The 18,688-nt window shown below is 45.3% G+C and overlaps 4 protein-coding genes across 4 annotated transcripts; 1 reads left to right on the top strand and 3 right to left on the bottom strand.

The window, feature by feature from the left end:
• Positions 1–926: 926 nt before the first annotated feature.
• AOL_s00083g372 (uncharacterized protein) lies at positions 927–1,892 on the bottom strand (the record flags this gene model as incomplete). Its single annotated transcript, XM_011125551.1, has 1 exon — positions 927–1,892. One exon carries the CDS (start codon positions 1,890–1,892, stop codon positions 927–929), a length of 966 nt encoding a protein of 321 aa, XP_011123853.1.
• Positions 1,893–3,558: 1,666 nt separating this feature from the next.
• Positions 3,559–4,953, bottom strand: AOL_s00083g373 (uncharacterized protein; the record flags this gene model as incomplete). The annotated part of the gene is made up of 5 exons (XM_011125552.1): positions 3,559–4,081; positions 4,145–4,352; positions 4,425–4,571; positions 4,630–4,681; positions 4,801–4,953. The coding sequence occupies 5 exons, from the start codon at positions 4,951–4,953 to the stop codon at positions 3,559–3,561; spliced, it is 1,083 nt and encodes a 360-aa protein (XP_011123854.1).
• A 2,779-nt stretch (positions 4,954–7,732) lies between these two features.
• Positions 7,733–9,068, bottom strand: AOL_s00083g374 (uncharacterized protein; the record flags this gene model as incomplete). The annotated part of the gene is made up of 4 exons (XM_011125553.1): positions 7,733–8,210; positions 8,276–8,422; positions 8,502–8,867; positions 8,953–9,068. 4 exons carry the CDS (start codon positions 9,066–9,068, stop codon positions 7,733–7,735), a joined length of 1,107 nt encoding a protein of 368 aa, XP_011123855.1.
• A 4,297-nt stretch (positions 9,069–13,365) lies between these two features.
• Positions 13,366–18,167, top strand: AOL_s00083g375 (uncharacterized protein; the record flags this gene model as incomplete). The annotated part of the gene is made up of 20 exons (XM_011125554.1): positions 13,366–13,440; positions 13,806–13,941; positions 14,310–14,417; positions 14,524–14,697; positions 14,764–14,843; positions 14,908–14,944; positions 15,042–15,052; positions 15,184–15,326; positions 15,418–15,427; positions 15,488–15,561; positions 15,630–15,659; positions 15,720–15,730; positions 15,799–15,819; positions 15,975–16,008; positions 16,071–16,129; positions 16,189–16,208; positions 16,291–16,955; positions 17,026–17,210; positions 17,276–17,347; positions 17,497–18,167. The coding sequence occupies 20 exons, from the start codon at positions 13,366–13,368 to the stop codon at positions 18,165–18,167; spliced, it is 2,616 nt and encodes an 871-aa protein (XP_011123856.1).
• Between the last annotated feature and the right edge of the window lie 521 nt (positions 18,168–18,688).

Genomic DNA, 18,688 nt, shown 5'->3' on the forward strand with positions numbered 1-18,688 from the left:
TAAACCTGTTACTTCTTCTTTCATTTTTTTCTCCGCCGTGTGTATATTTCAAAGTTTTTCCTATTTCACTTCCTTTTACGTTTTACAAGCCACCGCGTGTATAAAACAGAGTTTCAATCTAAATTACTTATTAAAGTTGTTTGATTCCTATAATCCTTAGCATTCATAACAAGCTTCCTCTAATTATTGGCGGCCGGGGACATACCCGGTGTTAGTTGTCGATCGTAATATATTGGAAACATGTTATTAGCCACAACGCACGAGGTCAGCCGACTGAGCCTTTTTTCACCCCCTTCTCATTATAAAAACCTGGGGTATTGAAGCAACTTTCTTGGCCTACCCTACTACCTACTTACAAGAATTCGTACGATAAAAAAAAACTTACTCGAGAATCTACATCAGATTGGCTGGGAAATATGGGTTTTCCTTTCTTTACAAGGGGCGAATGTTTCTGCATGCATAACATTATCCATTCCGCTTCGATTGAATTAAGCTTATATATATATATTCTTTCTGTGGCCCCTACGGGTGGTAGGCCCTTGTTCCTACACGGCTGGTGAAACGTGAAAAGGAGGTGACGAGATGGGTTTACCATGGAGACTGTATTTAGACGAGCCGTTAAATCTTCATTAGAAGGAGTTTATGCTAACTAGGGATTGATCACAAGGCTGGCTGCCTAGGAATTAATTAGACCGAAAGCTAGAAGCACATTGACTTTGTTTAATTGTTTAAATTTGGTATGGATAAACAACTAGACTAGTATGGATACAAGGTTCTATAGTACAGTGTTTATGGATGAAAGTCGTCTATGCGCGCACGGTAAATAGACAGAACAGATAGCGATGAATGACCGGGCGATTTCGGTTCAAAAAAACCTTCCCCTCCAATGGAGAAAAGAAACTTTCATTGATATGTAAGTAAACTACTTACAAGCTCTTCTCGATCTCCATTATATCCGCAATCTTATCCTTAACAGCCTGCGCTTCCTCATCCGATAACCTCTTCAATGGCCTTCTTGGGTAACCACCATAACCAAAGTAACTCTGAATAGCACTCTTCGTTCCCGGAATCGCCGCCTTGGTTAGAACCCAATCACCCTTAGAAAGCTGCTGCTGCATCTTAATCGCCTCATCAATCTTCCCTTCCTTAAACAGATTATAAACATGCACACACAACTTCGGCATAACATTGGCTCCACCTGCAATAACGCCCGAAGCCCCAGTGATCAAACCCTGAAGTGTGAAGTCCGCCATACCCGCGAAACACATATACCCAGACCCCTGGGAACTCGGTGTAACTGCATCGGTCGCCAATGCAACTCTTGTTAACTTCCCGGTGTTCGCGCATGTAAACTTTGTCCCCACGATATTCGGGTGCTCGGCGAGTTTGATCAAAAGGTCGGAGTCCATATCGATCCCCGCGACGGCACCAGGGTAGTTATATAACACCAACGGTAAGGGCGAGGCGTCTGCCACACCTAAGAAGTATTCTGTAATAGCACGCTCATCCATTGCATATCTATAATAGCTTGGCGGGATCAAAAGGACGTAATCACCACCAGATTCTTTGGAGTGTTTGCATAATTCGATAGTACCGCGAATTGAGTTTTCGGAGGCACCGACCATAATGGGGATATGGGTGAAACCAGCCTCGTCGAGGGCCTTTCGGGTTTCTTGGGTAACGATGCGTTTTTCGTCAAGGCTGAGGTGGACGGCTTCACCGTTCGAACCCATGGTTACCAGACCGGCGAGGCCGGCTTCGGCGAGTCTCACGGCATGGTGACGGATAGATTGGATATCGAGGTCTTCGGTTTCTGGGTCGAAGAAAGTCATTGTCGGGGAATAGATACCCGGCTGGAGAGGACGTTCGACGGCGCCATTTTCTTGTGTCATCTTGAAGGACTCGAGAAAGGTAGTTTTTTTTTAAAAAAAATCGCGGTGTGTTGGAGAATGTGGTATTTTGGAACAGCGAGATTCGAAGGGATTGTTTGACGGTTCAGCTCTTTTGAGTGAGAATGGGAAGAAGAATATAATGGTAACAGTTCCACACTCAAGAACTGGGAAAATGGCGGGCCAACTCTGCTTTTTAGCTTAAACTTCGGAGTTTCGTCGGGTTGATTCTTGAAATTCTAAATTGAACGTCACGACAAGATTGGTCCAAATTGGAGGTTACAAGCCAGAAAGTAACCAGACGCAGACGAGGTATTTAATGGAGGCTGCAGTGCACAATATCATACATGCATAGACGACTACAGTCGAGTCAAGAGCATCTCGTGTCGATAGCTACGAATGGAAGAAATATGGGATGGGATGGACAAATCGGATCGATGACAAACGGGTATAGTAAACCGGCCTTTTAGACCTGGGCAATTGGCGAGAGGGACGCTGGTATCTTGCCGTCGAGTGATGATTAGAGGATTTTGGAGGCATGCGCTTGCTCTTGAGGCCTAACTTTTAGGAAATTCTCCGTGCGCCGGAATTCGATTTAATTGATGCTGCTCTTTAATTCACGCCCCACTTGTATATGCCTCGAATGGGATTGTGATCTAGTGGCAACGGTGAAAAAAAAGAAGCTTTGATGTCTTACATAGACCAAACCCCCACAGGGTTGTTATGGGGAGGGAAATCCTAGAGTGTACTTTGAAGTTTACGAAATCGATTACATGAGAATGGTCATCTACTAGACCATTGAATGCTCATTTGCCTCAGATTCTGGAACAAAACTAAATCGGGATTTGAAAACGGTTATTTTGTAGATCTCTCAAGTTGTACCACCGAAATTAACACCGACTAGAATTCAGATAGTAAGATCAAACCGATCCTGCAATATTCCATTGCCGCTCTTAATCATGTCAGCTTGCTTCGACATATTACGATATTGCCCAACAATCAATTGAATTTGTCCCAAGATTTCAGGCACTTACCGAAAGGAACTTGAGTTTCCCCGCACCGGTTAAACTCGTTCCTCGTAGGCAGAATGAGACTTGGACCTACTTTTGACAACCGCCGAGACCCGTCGTTTGTTTTTCCAGATTACCTGGAAGTTGGGTTGGTTGGCTCCGGTTGGCGGAAAATTATCCTCCCGTAGCCAAGGTTTTCGCTTAAATGCTGGGACCCACGAGGGACTGCATTGGCGTGGGGTAACCGGTATTCAGCCGAGCCTCCGGGCGCGGGGTGGCAGACTGCCCGGAGTGCTGATTGAAGTTGGTGGTGAAGATGGTGTGAAATCTCCAAGTTTTTTTGGTGGTAGCTGTGGGATGTGTAACACTTCTCTTGAAGATGTATCAAAATTGATATGCATACTTATAATATAAACTTATAAAACCTTTTACTTGACAATTCGACCTGCATGAACTTAGATCTTTTAAGATACTTTCTATATAGATGATCTGAATTATGTATGATCTCGACTGTACAATGACGTAATCAATTTGGTATCTCCTCGCTATAGCTATATAGACTATTATACGCTTCATGATGGGCATGGCATCCTATATACATCATCTTCATACGAACGCCGTTTACTTTTCCGTACACTTGAAACTCCCAAACACCAAATTTACTGACCAAAGGCCTTCTCATAATCAGTCAGGACAAAACGGTACCTAATATCATTCTTCAATAATCTGGTCACCCCGGTCTTGCAGCCTTCCTCTGAAATAGGAATTGTCTCCGACCAAGACTTCAATCCCTTCTCTGCAGCAAGATCTAACATAGCCAACATCTCAGTTCGGCTTCCGAGATGGCTGGCGCCGATAAAGCATCCGTTTCCAAGGAGATCAAAAGCTGAAACTTTTTGCCCGTCGCCAGGAGCAAGTCCAACCATAATGAATTTCCCATGGACTGTCAACAAACTTAGGTATTTGCCGAGGTCAAAGTTTTCATTCGAGTTCGCTGTAGTTATGATCATATCGAAGCTGAATTCGTGCTCTTCAGCCCAGTTTTCGCTTGCGCCAGTAGCAATGTAGCCGTCTGCCCCGAGTTTCAGAGCGTCTTCCTTTTTGGCTTCGGAGCGTGAGATAGCCCACACTTCTGCGCCGAGGGCTTTTGCGAACATGATTCCGAAGTGACCGAGGCCGCCGCTAGTTATCACGGATTGTCAATTATAAGACTTATTAACTGGGGTTCGGGTGCTCTGAACTTACATGCCGACAATGCCAACCTTCTTTCCAGGTCCGGCTCCGTTCCGGACAAGTGGGGAGTAGACTGTAATACCAGCGCATAACATTGGCGCAACATCGACTGATGCTAGTTTTTCGGGAATAGGGAAGACCCAGAAGTCGTGTACTCGGATGTGGGACGAATACCCGCCTTGGGATATAGTTCCATCAGATTGAAGGGCACCGTATGTATCTAACACACATTTTTAGTTGACGACTCATTTTTCTTTTTTTTTTTTTTGGCCGAAGGAGAGCTCGAGTATACCTTTCTGGAATTTGCAGTATGTTTCATTATCGTTTTTGCATTGCTTGCAGTCACCGCAGCTCCAACATTGAGCTCCCATACCCACGCGCTGACCGAGTTTGACGCTGTTGACCTTCGGACCCACACCGACGACCCTGCCGACAATTTCTACATGGGTTTCGTTAGCTATTGTTTTCTCCATGGAGGATTTCTCGGTCGTACTAACCATGCCCTACGGCGAGAGGATAAGGTGTATCACCCCATTGGCCGGAGATTTTCTAAACAAGAACACTTAGCATATATTCCGAGAAAAAAACACTATCTTTCGGGAAGTGCGAAAAAAACACGGTGAACGAGAGGTTTGGGGTCTGGGGGAGGAAAGCAAGGCAAAACATACGTGAACATCTGAGGCGCAAATGCCACAACATTCGATCTTGATATCAACATCATTATCTTCAAGCTTCTTTGGAGCGAAGTCCTGCTTCTGAAAGTCCGACCAATTCTCCGCAGAAGGAGATCTGAAGGCAGTGAAAGTTTCTGGGTAAACCATTTTTGCGCAATTGGTTGGAAGCTCGTTTATCTAGCTTATCTTAGAGAACTCGTGTAGCGGATTGGCGATAAGGTAAGAGAGAGGGACAGAAAAACGGAAATTTTGGAAACAGGGCAAAAAGTTTTCCAAACAAACTGAAGCAATTGGTTAACAGCAAAGGAAGAAGCAGGTGGCGATAGGAAATTTTCCAGGTCTTTTTCAACTTATATAGCTACGGGTGACAGAAGGGAGACATGTTCAGGAAGGCAGCTAGCCCCACATCTCTTTCTCTATCTATCTTTTTTATTTTTCTTCGACCGCCGCTAGTCCGTGCTTATGTCATACCTTAGGTTCCCAAATTGACGGGTGGACTCTTTTTTACAAGCTATACATGCTAGATTAACTTTTTTTTTTGAAGGGCTTGTCGACTGCCGGAAGCTAAAAGGGTGGTGGACATGCGGAAAGAAACCAGGCCTCTATGCGGAAGGGTTTGTGGAATTTAGGTGGGAATTTTGCCGGCGGATGTGTTGAGACAGGTTGGAACAAATGGACTGGCGGGAAATCTTGGACATGGTTAATTAGCTATTAGATCGATAGTTGTCGATTCTGGATGACTTCGAATCCGTAACAAGGCTTGGTGTCACAATTTAGGACAGAATAGGTATATGACAATAGCACTCCCAGGGTACATATTTACTTAAACCATATGCCCACGGGTGGGCCCCCAGAGCTTGAATTCACAGATTCCTGAACACTGGGAACGAGGCCCGTTCTGGGCTAAACTTTCCTCGCCAATTTAAATGATTCCAAAAAACAGTTTTTTTTTTCTTCAATTTTTCCCTTATCACGATAGGATATCCCGTACAAGCCACATGCATGCATACCCGTAAGTACGGTAATACGAGACTGCATTATAACACAGTAGAGAGCCTCATCTATCAAGGCTCAAATATTTGGTTACAGTATAAGGAAGAAACCACGCCTCCCCGCTTAATGCCGCAGGACTCACGTATGTGCACATGAAAACTCCAGATCCCTAAGCTAAGCTAAGGCTAAGCTTGCAGGTGCCCACATGATCCATAGCTAGGTAGGTATCATGTTTATTTTCTCGCCCCGAATCATAATCATAATATATATGCAGAACATATGTCGGTATTCGGCAAGCACGAGCCCGACGCCAGGACATCCGCTGCGTTAAAGGCCTGGGACCTGTAGGAACTACACTGGCGCAGATACATGCCCTGCTCGTACTTACGTACTATCCTAGGTATATACCTAGGTATGTACAGATGGATGTACGGATGTATGTATGTACCTCGCCTGCGGTGCAGGGAGCCTCTTGAGCCTCTCGAGCAGACGAGTTCGAATCCGGAGAGTCCATGGATCCATGTTACACAAGGCTTTAACTCAACGCAAGGAATCAAACAATGCGATGGCAGCCCAATGAACTTCAAGCTTTTCAATATTAGTCAATCCGGTGGATTTATTGGTCGAATGTTTGAATTTAAATCCTATGATCGATTGCATTGCATAGGAAAAAAAAAACTAGAAACAAGGAATCGGACGATTACCTAAACTCTGCCCTGCAGAAAAGAGAGGGGGATCCGGGAAAGAAAAAAAAAAAAAAAACCAATTAGGAGAAGGGCTAATATGATATGAACTATATCACGGTCGCGATTTAAGTCCCGATTTCATACATCGCAGTGACTATATTTCTGACAGCGCCAAGATAGCATGACAATGCAATGCCTGTACAAAAACAAAAAGTGGAGAAGCGGAGACGTTACACTCTAAAATCGGATTTCGCGAATGCCTCATGCTTGGAAAAAGCTTGGAAGATAGCTTGCGAGAGTCATACGTCAGACGGGGACGACGAAAAAAAAACGTGGATGCTCGTGTCGTCGAATCAGATGACGATTTATAGCATGTTAGTTCGTAAAGACGTCCGGAACTTAACGTTGAGATTCCTTTTTTTTGTGCATCGGTTACGTGGTTTTTCCGACTTACTGTTCAACTGAAGGATCAGGCGTCTCTCAGGATCCAGAGATCGATAAGCGGTTACTACCATGTACTTATCTAGCAAGTACTTACCTACATACACCTAACCTCTTCCTTTTTTTTGTTTTCAGTTTTCAGGAAGAGAGGCGGCACGGCTTATGCGGTCAGCAAAACCACGCCTTGTTTACCAAAAAAAAAAAAAAAAAGAACAGACAGACAGACAAACAGACAAAAGAAAAGCTGGGGTTTTAGTTCACCAGTTTGAGATGTTTCAATGAGTAAGTTATGAGAGAGAAGATAGGTAGTGTATTTTGGTAGTGTGACTTCCAGCCCAGTATCGCTCGCTAGCTATGCAAACAAATGCAATCCAGAACTAAGGATTCCGGCAAATCCAGCTAAACCCCAGAAGATAGAAGATAGTACATACAGATGAAATAATTAAAAAACTAAAATGCCCGCAAATATGCCTATCGTAACGCCGTGAAATAAGCCCAAAAAAACATGGCCGAATCGAGGTACTAGTAAATCGGAACTAGTGACAAAAAACAACAACAAAATGAAACAGTACTAGACGCCCTGAACTCATATCGAATGCCTCCCCCCCCCCAAAAGCAAAAACTCTAATAAAAATAAGAAATCCCATTACATTTTCCAAATTAATGAGAGTGAACTTGGTCGGTATATCGGTTCGAAAAATAGAAGCGATCCTTCGGACTCATGGAATGTCTCCTTTTTTGCATGCCTCCGTGAAGTTGCGTTTTCCCGTTTTGATGTCTCAATTATTGGTTCTCGGGTCGTTTCTTCATCGGGTATATTCGCTCGTTGCGGCTGACATCGAATTGACGAACTGTGTCCATTGTTTATGTGTCCCCGCAGCCGCATTGTACGGATCCTTCGTGTATTCAGCAAGTCGAGCAGAAGCCATCTGAGCCGCCGTGTCCCCCCTCTCGTTTGGTGTAGCCATAGCGCCGTAACTCAAAAGTAAATTCAAACAAGCATTGAACCCCGCAATCCTTTCCTCGAATTCTTCAGAACTTCCCATAGCACGATCACCGGACAGAAGTCCAGGCGAATGGGCTGCGCGGTCAAGGAGCTTATGAAACCCACGGACTAGATAGTGAAGAGATGTGTTTCCATCACGATCCAGCACGTTTGGAGTTTCTCCACCCATCAACAATCTGCGAAGGCCGTCGTACCGCCCCGCTAGCGCGGCTTTCATCAGATCTATCGAGTCTGTTGTTTGCTTTACGCCTGTAGATGTGTGGGGAGTACCTGATGGGCTGAATAATAAATACCATCAGTGGGGGATGATCCATCAATGTGCCACTGGCTTTCTGACCTATACCGAGCGTGGGCATCATGGGAGGACCGGTATCCGTAGTCGGTTGCCGTTAAGGATCCCATTGTGCTGTATTCAGCTGTCGAGGCGTAGATAGGCTCTCCGAGGGTGGCAGCGGAATATGATAACCTGTGGTCAGGATAGCTTGGATAACTAGCACAGAGAAAGTCCTATTAGAATTCGCTGTTCCCATCGTTACGGTGTATGTACAAATGCTGTGCCTGCCACTCACTTGGAAATCATGTCTCCAGTATAGAAATGGTCTTCAGAACCATGAGAAGGAGTAACAGGATATGAGTCGGGATAATCAAAAAGGCTATGCTGGTCGACGTCGTAGCTCTCCCAGTTTTCATACTCTTCCGGTCTTCTGCCCTCCCTTGGAGATGTAGCCTCGCGGCTGGGGCTTGACTTTCCAGCATAGCGTTTCTCATATCTTCGAACTTTCCGCGGGGTAATCTTGTCGATGATATCTTGGCTCAATCCCATTTCGGAATCTGGAATATTCTGCTGCTTTTGCTCGAGATAGGCGCGCATATCTGCAGACCGCACATTCTTCTTAAAACCCCATACTTCGATCTGGTTTTGATAACTTCGTTTGCTATTGGTAGGAAAAATATCCTTAGTCAGCAAACAATTGACGCCCCATTCGCGAATTGAGCGGGGGGAGGGGGGATCCAACATACCAAGCTTCGAAGTTGTATTTCGCCTTGAGAATCTCGCGCACTTCTGCGAGAGGTTTACCTTCCTCAATGTAGTAGCGGTAGATCTCTTGTTTATATGTCTCCCAGGGTTTGCCCATTGTGAATTATTTCGCTTATATAGCCGACTAGGAATGATATATAATACTAGTGTAGACGGGCCGCTGGAAGGTACAGCGGTTGGGGTTTGGGCCGAATGCTTGAAAGAATCGAGATTGTTTAATTAGTTGATGTTAGGGCTTTGGTATGAGTCTTGAAGATATTGATGGTGATGTGTCTCGAGAATGAGTGAATCCGGAGGCGGGTATCCGCATTATTTAAATCTTAGATCACAACGTTGTGCTTGAAACGTTCGATCCTTATTTTGAGGATCCTTTACGGCAAGGCAGAACAAAAACGTATGTGCTTTTCAAGGTAGCTTGCTCAGAGCAATGCACTGACAGGCCTAAAAGAGACTAAACAGGCCTCGATCCACATAAAGAAAGAAAAATAAAAAATATAACTAACGACACCAAAAGACCCGCCTGGTCTGGTGTGCGACAACAGGGCCCCACGGAAGACTAACCGCGTCTTGCAGTGACGATTCTTCGCGTTCGACCTGACGCAGACTGTCCCGGTGTGCATTTCAGCCTTCTTGACTCACAGACCCTGTAGCCGGAACTGACGTATCTTAGCTTGGGGAGTAGGAATACGGCAAGATGGGATGCGTGACCATTTGGCTCATCCACAGGGCGCCAATTTAGGGATTGAATAGACGAGGACATGGTTCTATCCGATTATCTGTCATCTCAGTGTTTTAGGAATGCTCCCTATCCATTAATTGCTTCCAGATTGAGTTAGGGAGGCTGATATCTCTCGTCCATGAGTCTTCAAACCCGGGACACTGGAAAGCCCATGATGTTACCGAGAAACCTTCATATGACACTCTCTAAGCACCCGAAATTGAGGCTTTGCTGGCGGCCTCCTTCGCACAAAAAGGTTTCCAAACTTTCTCTAGCTTGACACTCCAGTCAGTCAACAAAGACGCCATCATTTAATTGCCTTCTCTAGGCCCTCATGGAGGCTGACTCTTCAAAAAAGAAAGTGGGTCGCCTTAGCTGAATGCGCTTTTGGCGGGTGTGGTAGCACCCTTGTCGATGTTGTTGTGTGGTGGGGAAAGTATATTGTACTGCGAATGTTCAGCACACACAACTCTAGCCGCTTAGTCAGGGTACTCATGCTAGCTAAGCCGACCAACGAAAACGCCGGGCGTAATATAGGTAAGAAGTAGTTTAGTATCAGTCGATACCGTTTGTTGGGCTTTGGTGAACTCGCCTGTAAAGTATTTCCACTTGGGGATATATTATTTCAAAGAAATGCCCGCACATAGGTATACTAGGTACACCGCACCAAACCGGGCGGAAACGCACATGCACGAAGCAACCAATACTATGCAGTCTACAGGAACTTAGCCTCTTTGCCCAGGGTCGCCGTACTCTTATTTTGGCTCCCGTAGACGGTTTGGGCCACGGAGATGCATGTACTTCTGCGACTGATAGAATGTATAGAAGCTTCGATAGTTGCAGAAGTAGAGACGAACTAAGCTGCCTTCGTCTTCTTTCGCTTATCCTTGAACAATTGGATCTCTGTGCGACCCAAAGTGTAGACGCAAAGCCACGCGATTGAGATCCACACGTTCTCAATTACATCGACACTGTCTTAAAACGGTTAACTGCCTCGGGGATCGAAGCTCTTGGGTTTTCTAGAAGAACGCCCCCCCTTTTTTTTGGAGTTGGCGACGGTTAACGTTGCCGTACACATTTTGCGCCTTTGGGGGTTAAGCATTGTGCATGCATCTTGAACGCCGGACGTCCTTGGTCGCATCCCTATATTCAGGAACGGCAGACTGTTCGCAAACAGGTTGGATTCTTGCATACGGATACATTCCTGTCCAATGCACGGTTTGTAATTGCAATTGACCATGGGGTGCTAGTATACATAGTACATAGTAGTCAGGGTGCCGTACCACGTCTGATTTAATTTGGTCGACACCATCTTCGGGCGTCTTTCGGAATATTAATCTCGAGCAACATACCTGTAATCTGGTTAATCGGTCAAATTAGGATCGATCAATAATATTGAGTGCGGCATATGCCGTGGATGAACGTGCCTCAGCTTGTGGCTTTCAGGCATCCAGGGGCTTGTACACAGTAAGTACATGGACAGACAGACAGAGTCAAGAACGTCCTCAGGCCACGGGTGTCGCATGTTGTATTTCCGGGTGTTTTAGATGCAACCGAGAGTTTTGATTGATTGATTGAGGTAAGTTTAAGCTTCTATCATGACAAATGATGGATAAAGTCTCCACTGGGGCTTTGCATCTTCCCGTCCATCCTCTTGCAATTGCAAGCTTGTGTTACGAACGCTAAACGGCGAATTGATTCTAGTCTCAACATTTCTTCAAACACTTTCAAGTTCAGTTCACTCCCCTTGTCATCCATAATATCTCTCGCCAAAAGTTTCTGAGAGGGGGATAGCAAGGTTAATAAATGCAACTGAAAAATCGACTTTTTGTACAAACAATCGACTTTTCGTACAAAAGAATCGACTTTTTGTACTTTCGCAGTGTGATATATATATAACGCCTAGGTAATAATGGGACGACTACTTCGAAGCCCCTCATGATTAAGTGCTGCTCCGCCATCTTCTTGGCCAACAAACTCTTTAAAACCGTAGGGCTGGGTGCGCGGAACCCGGCCAGGCCTACGAATTCTGGCTGACTTAGCGTGGGTTATTCCTGTCGACTCGCTGCTGCCCTGTGCTAACCCCGCAAAGCCGTCGTCCAAACATGCCTCGGTAGAATTTTATTTCCTCTATCTTTTCTTATTTTTTATTTTGTATGTTTTTTATATTTTATATTTCATTTTTTATAATTTTCTTGTATTTTGACGTCACACGCGGCATTGGACGGCGGGAACTCTGTCGCAGGTGCATCTTTGTTAATTTGCTGTCCTTGCATGAGATGCTTAGACCACAGGTATTTCACATATTGTGCGCCCCTCGCATAATCCTACTCACCGACTTCATACTAACTTAGTATTCTTACATACTTCAAGCACTAGCACAGTGGTAGTAGGTAGCCTGGTATAAAAAAAATAATTCAGTATCACGTTTTGATGGTTCTTTCGGAAATAGGGATCGAAATACTAGATACGGAGGATGAATATAATCATACGACCCACATGGCCGATATTCGAAGCTATACAGAAAAAATGGGCTTGCAGGTAGAATACTTTATTTAGAAAGTATTCTTGGTCTTCACTTTTGTATCTTTGCTGCATTACGAACTGTATGCACGGCGGTTTGAGCAGGGGAGGTCAACATTGATCAATCGGAACATTGGCGGCCGTATACGGCATCTCCACATTTCAACAATCCACAAACGATCCCAAGCTGCCTAAAAGGCTATTCCATAATTTTAACATTGCCTAGTCAATATTAGCGCCCAAATGCACGCACCGAATATCGTCTCTAGCTAAATGGCCGTCGGTCAAATGCCTTGCTCTGCACACCCCCCGCTCGACTCGACTCGACTCGACTCGACTCTAGATCTAGGCATATGAGCTCACTCGACCAATTGACCCGAAATGATTCCAGTTGGCCGTTGGGGGTGCCTCGGATTGCAAACGTGGATCGAGTCTTTCCGGAGTAGCGTAATATTATGTTATATCCACCTGCTTGTGTATACGTAGCCCACGTACCTCATACCTCATACATCGACATGTTTCGAGTAACGTTACGTTTGTGGAATATCAGTCTTCCGCCTAGACGTCTACCGTCAATTACCAACTTCCCCGCCTTTTCCGTCCAGAGCTTTTAGATTGGTCGCGAAATTAAAAGGCCAGGTCCACGTCGGAATTGCGACGAATTAGGTTTCCGTAAGCCCTGGCGGTAGTTGATCGCTTACCCGGAGCGAGCAAGCTTGATCTAAATGCCCCTGGCCTTGCATTGCTAGTATCCAGTGGGCACCACATTTTTTCTTGGGTAACGAAGGTCTGCAATGTGAATCGCAAGAATTTTCTAAGAAGCTTTGGAGTCTTTTCGGAAGTTAGGCTTTCAAGTTGCATGCAAGTGGTTCAGGATGTTTTATTAATCATTGTTACGAGAGACTGCGTTCGGCGGGTGAATCGCAATTGAGGCCCCAGAAAATTCCCATATAATAATACCTGTCCGTCCGGTCTGAACTCTTCACCCAGGAAAGTACCGACATCGCACGCATCGTCAGCATCAATTAGACTTCCTTTCATGACTTCTTCTTCTTCTTCTCCGACTTCTACTCTTGCTCACTTGTAAAAGTAATCATCCCGTTAGTCGGCCGCGGAGAAGCTTCTCTGCTTCGATCTTTTGTTTTTTGCAAAAATGCCACCCAGCAAAGTCTCCGTGCTTGGAAATGCTATTCTGTTCCTCTCAGCCCTAACGGGCGCCCAAGAATCGGTACGGCTCGTCTCGCTTCCTCTATACTGAAATTGAACCCTTTTGGCCAGCGATGGTGCTGTGCCATGCGTAGAATGCATTGCGAGTGCAAGTGCAAGTGCCAGTGCCAGTGCCAGTGCCAGTGCAAGTACTGCAAGTCCTTGAACGGCGGATTCCGAATATCTTGGGATTCCGACTTTAGAACTACGCTATCGCAAAGTTTTCCCCAAACTGGAAAATGATGATGCAAAGTTATCCTTGGGCTTCTACTTTCGCTACACTAGCTACCTAACCTGCGACCGCATGAAATACATTACATCTGTGCTTCATTCAATAATGATTATATCATATCAGTGTGCTGATGCTCTTTTGCGCCCATTGCATAGGAAATTCCGACCTTCGAACATCACTCGCCGCCAGCATATCCACCCCCAATCGGAACTGGGGATGGTTTCCCAGAATGGAGCGAGGCGTATTCAAAGGCGCAAGCCGTCGTTGCACAAATGACTATCGCAGAGAAAGGTAAGCAAGCTTCTTGCCTACCGAAATTAAATGAGGCTGTGCATCCCGCCGACGACGCCTGCAAATGTGCAATATATCAACCACACACAACACAATATTGCTTCCCCTAACCCTAGCCGATTCTGCCCTGCATTTTCAGTTTTTTATATTGTAACAGACACCGAAAACAGATGATTCCAAGTTTAGGAACTGTCTCCACTTTCATACGTCTAGAAGAAGAAGAATACCACCTGAGGCCATGTGGAATGACTCCATTGTTCTTGAGCCTGCATGTCTGCCTAACTACCTCGGCCTCCAGAATTTGTTTCGAATGCATTCGCATTATGTTATGTGATTATAACCTTTGCTCACGTTTGATGTTTCCATAGTAAACTTGACTTCCGGTGTCGGCTGGGAAGGTGAACAGTGCGTAGGAAACACTGGTGGCGTTCCTAGACTTGGTATCAGGGGTCTATGTCTTCAGGACAGTCCTCTTGGTAAGGCTCGACCCCCCTTCAATATCATGGGAGTCAGATCCGAATGAACTCGATCCCGCCTCATTGGCTATCTACAAGGTTAGCTGACATTCAGGGATTATAACAGGCATTCGATTTGGACAGTACTCCTCGGCTTTTCCTGCCGGTGTGACAATTGCAGCTACATGGGATGACGACCTAGCATACGCTCGAGGGTTCGCCATGGGCGTGGAGCACCGTGGCAAGGGGGTTGACGTCCAGCTCGGCCCTGTCTCTGGGCCCTTGGGATTATTCCCGGAAGGTACGTCGAATCGACCCCGAGTAGGTGATTCATTCAAGATCTATAAAACCTAACTTTTATACACAGGCGGTAGGAACTGGGAGGGTGGAGGCTCAGACCCATACTTGAGCGGAATTGGTCTTGCATCCGCAGTTCGAGGCATCCAGGTACGTATGCAATAGCGGAAAGTCGCAACTTTTCCACGATGACTAACTTAGCCTTTCAATATAGGATGCAGGGGTTATTGCATGCGCGAAGCATTTTATCGGTGCGTTCTAAAACTTGAGCCGCCTATTTCTCTAGATTTAGGGATATTTGGAATTACTCGTGGACGAATGACTGACTTGAGGAACGTAAATATGCAGCTAATGAACAAGTATGTACAAAAAGTCGATTCTTCGGAAATGCGTTTTTGTCCTGGAGGCGTACTCTCTCTATATGAGCGGCTCAACGGAAAAACACATGATCATGCATGATGCTAAACTGTTGTTTTTTGAAACCTCGTAGGAACATTATCGACAACGTGGGGAAAACGCAATCGCAATCAATGAGAGTATCAGTTCCAATGTCGATGATCGTACGATGCATGAGGTGTACGCCTGGCCCTTCGCTGACGCGGTCAAGGCTGGCGTCGGATCCATTATGTGCTCGTGAGTAACCCTATCGTGACTTTACTTTTCAACCGTGGCGATGAATCCGGATTTAGGATTGACACGGGCTAACAATCCTACCTTGTTATAGTTACAACCAGGTAAGATCGCCACCTGCAACGTAGACGGCGATTCAGCCGGCTGACAAGGCCATCTTCTAGATCAACAACTCCTATGGTTGCCAAAACAGCGAATTGATGAACGGTATCCTGAAAAATGAACTTGGATTCCAAGGGTAATCAATCCCCAATCAGAACACCAACATGGATGGCAACAATCTCTGACAGTTGTGGATACAATTAGTTTCGTTGTGTCTGATTGGCAAGCTCAGCAGTAAGTATCTATATGTCCCGTCTACAATCATTTATATCAAACTAACGTTATTTCTCATAGCGGCGGCGTTGGTATGAAATGCCCCTTAATATGTCCGTGAGACGGGAAGACGATAATGGCTAACGTGATTTGTTTTCAGCAACTGCTTTGGCTGGTCTTGGTAAGCATTCCGATATCCCGGCAGGATCTAGAAGTGGACATGGATTGGCTAATACATATGCAATGATATCTAGATATGGTATATTCTCCTTAAACTAGCATTAGCAAGCATTCGTAATCCATTGTCTAACGATAATGCAAAATAGGCTATGCCAGGTGACCAGAATTTCTACTCCGCAAACTCGTACTGGTATGTTCATGAATATTTTGTGGGCGTTGGAAATTTCGGACATTCTAACTAGGATCTGACAGGGCCTCTAACTTGACTGGTGCCGTCATTAATGGGAGTGTTCCAATATGGAGGTTGGATGGTAAGTGGATCCTTCACTTTAATTTAGGCCTTCAAGATTAGGAACTGACAATGAGGCAGATATGGCAACCCGCATTATGGTAAATTCCGGAGCCTTAGAGTTACCGCAACATTTTCATGACTCAAATTGTTCTAACTTGTGTGATTTTTCAATGACAATAGGCCTCTTTTTACAAAGTTGGTCTTGACAAGGACAGAGTTGAGGTAAACCTCGACTCCTGGTCCACCGATGTTTACGGATACAGACATTACTTTGCCCAAGAAGGATACGGACTCATCAACGGAAACGTTGATGTTCGTGGAAACCATGCCACCCTTATTCGTGAAATTGCTGCCAAGGGAACTGTCATCCTCAAGAACGTCGCCAATGCACTTCCACTCCAAAAGCCTAGGCAAATTGCCGTCTTTGGGTCTGATGCTACTGATAACCCGAGAGGTCCAAATGGATGTCCTGACCGTGCCTGTGCCGACGGTACAGTTGCTATGGGATGGGGTTCCGGCACGGCCAACTTTCCATATTTGATCTCTCCACTATCTGCGTTACAAAATAAAGCTATCGCCGACAATACTGTTATTCAATGGGTTGTTGATGATTACGCCACTGGACACATGAAACAAACTGCCACCCAGGCTACCGTATGTCTCGTCTTCGTCAAGGCACAAGCTGGAGAAGGTTTCGTCGGCGTCGATGGAAACCAAGGTGATCGCAAGAACCTTACTCTCTGGTCTAACGGAGAGGAAGTCATCAGCACTGTCGCTGCGAATTGCAACAATACCATTGTCACTATCCATTCCCCAGGACCAGTGACACTGGAAGAATGGATCGAGTAAGTTGATGAAAACCCATTTTGAATATATATAGCATATATATATACAAGCGTACTGACAATGAAACAGACACCCCAACGTTACCGCTGTCGTCTACGCTGGTCTCCCCGGCCAAGAGAGTGGAAACTCCATTGTTGATGTTCTCTACGGTTTAGTCGAGCCCGGCCGTCTTCCATTCACTATCGCAAAGAATGCCAAAGACTACGGTGTTAGCCTCATGTACGAGCCTGATAACACCTACGCACCCCAGCAGGGTAAGTCTATAGTGTAAAGAGAACGGAAGACAAAATAATATCTGACCCTTGTGGCGAACCTATAGACTTGGGCGGTCTCCTAATTGATCACCGCTACTTCGACAAGCACAACATCGAACCCCGCTTTGAATTTGGCTGTAAGTTGACTCGTCCTCGAATTTCCACGTTGATCACGACATCGATCCACATTTGCCACAATACTATCCTCGTGTCAAGAATGATCACACAAAACCTAAAATCGTAGAAAGTGAAATATACTAACCTTCCACGTTCTTGTCTAAAATAGTCGGTCTCTCCTATACAACATGGAAATACCACAAAATCGTGGTCCGCAAGACAAACGCTGGTCCTTACGTTCCATCCAGCGGTCGTACCCCAGCCGCAAAGACCACGAAGGTCACCGAATCCGCCGAATCTCTCCTCTTCCCTGCCGGTTTCACCAAAGTCCGATTCTACAACTACCCATGGTTCAACAGTACCAGCGACGTCAAACGAGACGGCGAAAACGGCCCCTCTGACGCCTACGATCCAAATGGTACTGCCACCCGTCCAGCCGGTGGTGCACCAGGTGGTAACCCAGGTCTCTACGACATCCTCTACGAAGTCAACGTCACCCTTTCCAACACCGGAAAACGTAACGGTGAGGAAGTAGTCCAACTTTACATTTCACAAGGTGAATCGGACGATCCAGTCCGTGTTCTCCGTGGATTCCGAAGAGTCTCCGTCAATGCTGGAAAATCTACTACCATAACATTTACCCTCACTCGAAGGGATATCTCTCGTTGGGATACTACTACTCAGAATTGGGTTGTCAGCCCGGCCGAGAAGATGGTATTCGTTGGAAGGAGTTCCAGAGATCTACCACTTGTTGCAAAGTTGAACGGTGGAAAGAAGTCTATCGGGTACAGTAAGAACAAACCCGGCAGACAGGGCCACGGAATGAAGACCTTCATGTAAAGAGAGAGAGAGAAAGGTACTTAGAATATAGAAGTTTCCTGGTATGGGAATATAGAAGGGGATTGGGTAAGGATTTATATTACAACATTCCTTTTTTGTTCTTGTTACATTTGGGATTCGCGGGACCTACTGCATATTTTTTTTCTCTAAAAAATTCGGTTCTCAAGTCGAACATCCACGGTCTATAAAAAAAAGGAGACCGGCAAGAACGAAAAGTGGAGATGTCTTTTTTTCTTAATGACTAATTATTTTTGTTCTTTGTTTTCTCCCTACAACAGCTTTGTTTTTATAACTAGTATACGAAGCATTGCATTGCATTGAAGAGCTTCGTGAGATTGTTGTACTCTAAACTCATTTTTGCATACTTCCTTTTTTTTGTCTTTCGTTGACTTCTTAACAGTCATTCATACGATTCGAAATGAATACGGATACATTTTACAAACAAGTTACTCTATTACCTCATTCTATATCTAAATCTGTAACACGGTAAGAAATTTAAAGGTGAAAAAGTAAATACCTAC

This window comes from Orbilia oligospora (genome assembly GCF_000225545.1).
Source record: "Orbilia oligospora ATCC 24927 unplaced genomic scaffold scaffold00083, whole genome shotgun sequence".
Taxonomy (NCBI): Eukaryota; Fungi; Ascomycota; class Orbiliomycetes; order Orbiliales; family Orbiliaceae; genus Orbilia; species Orbilia oligospora.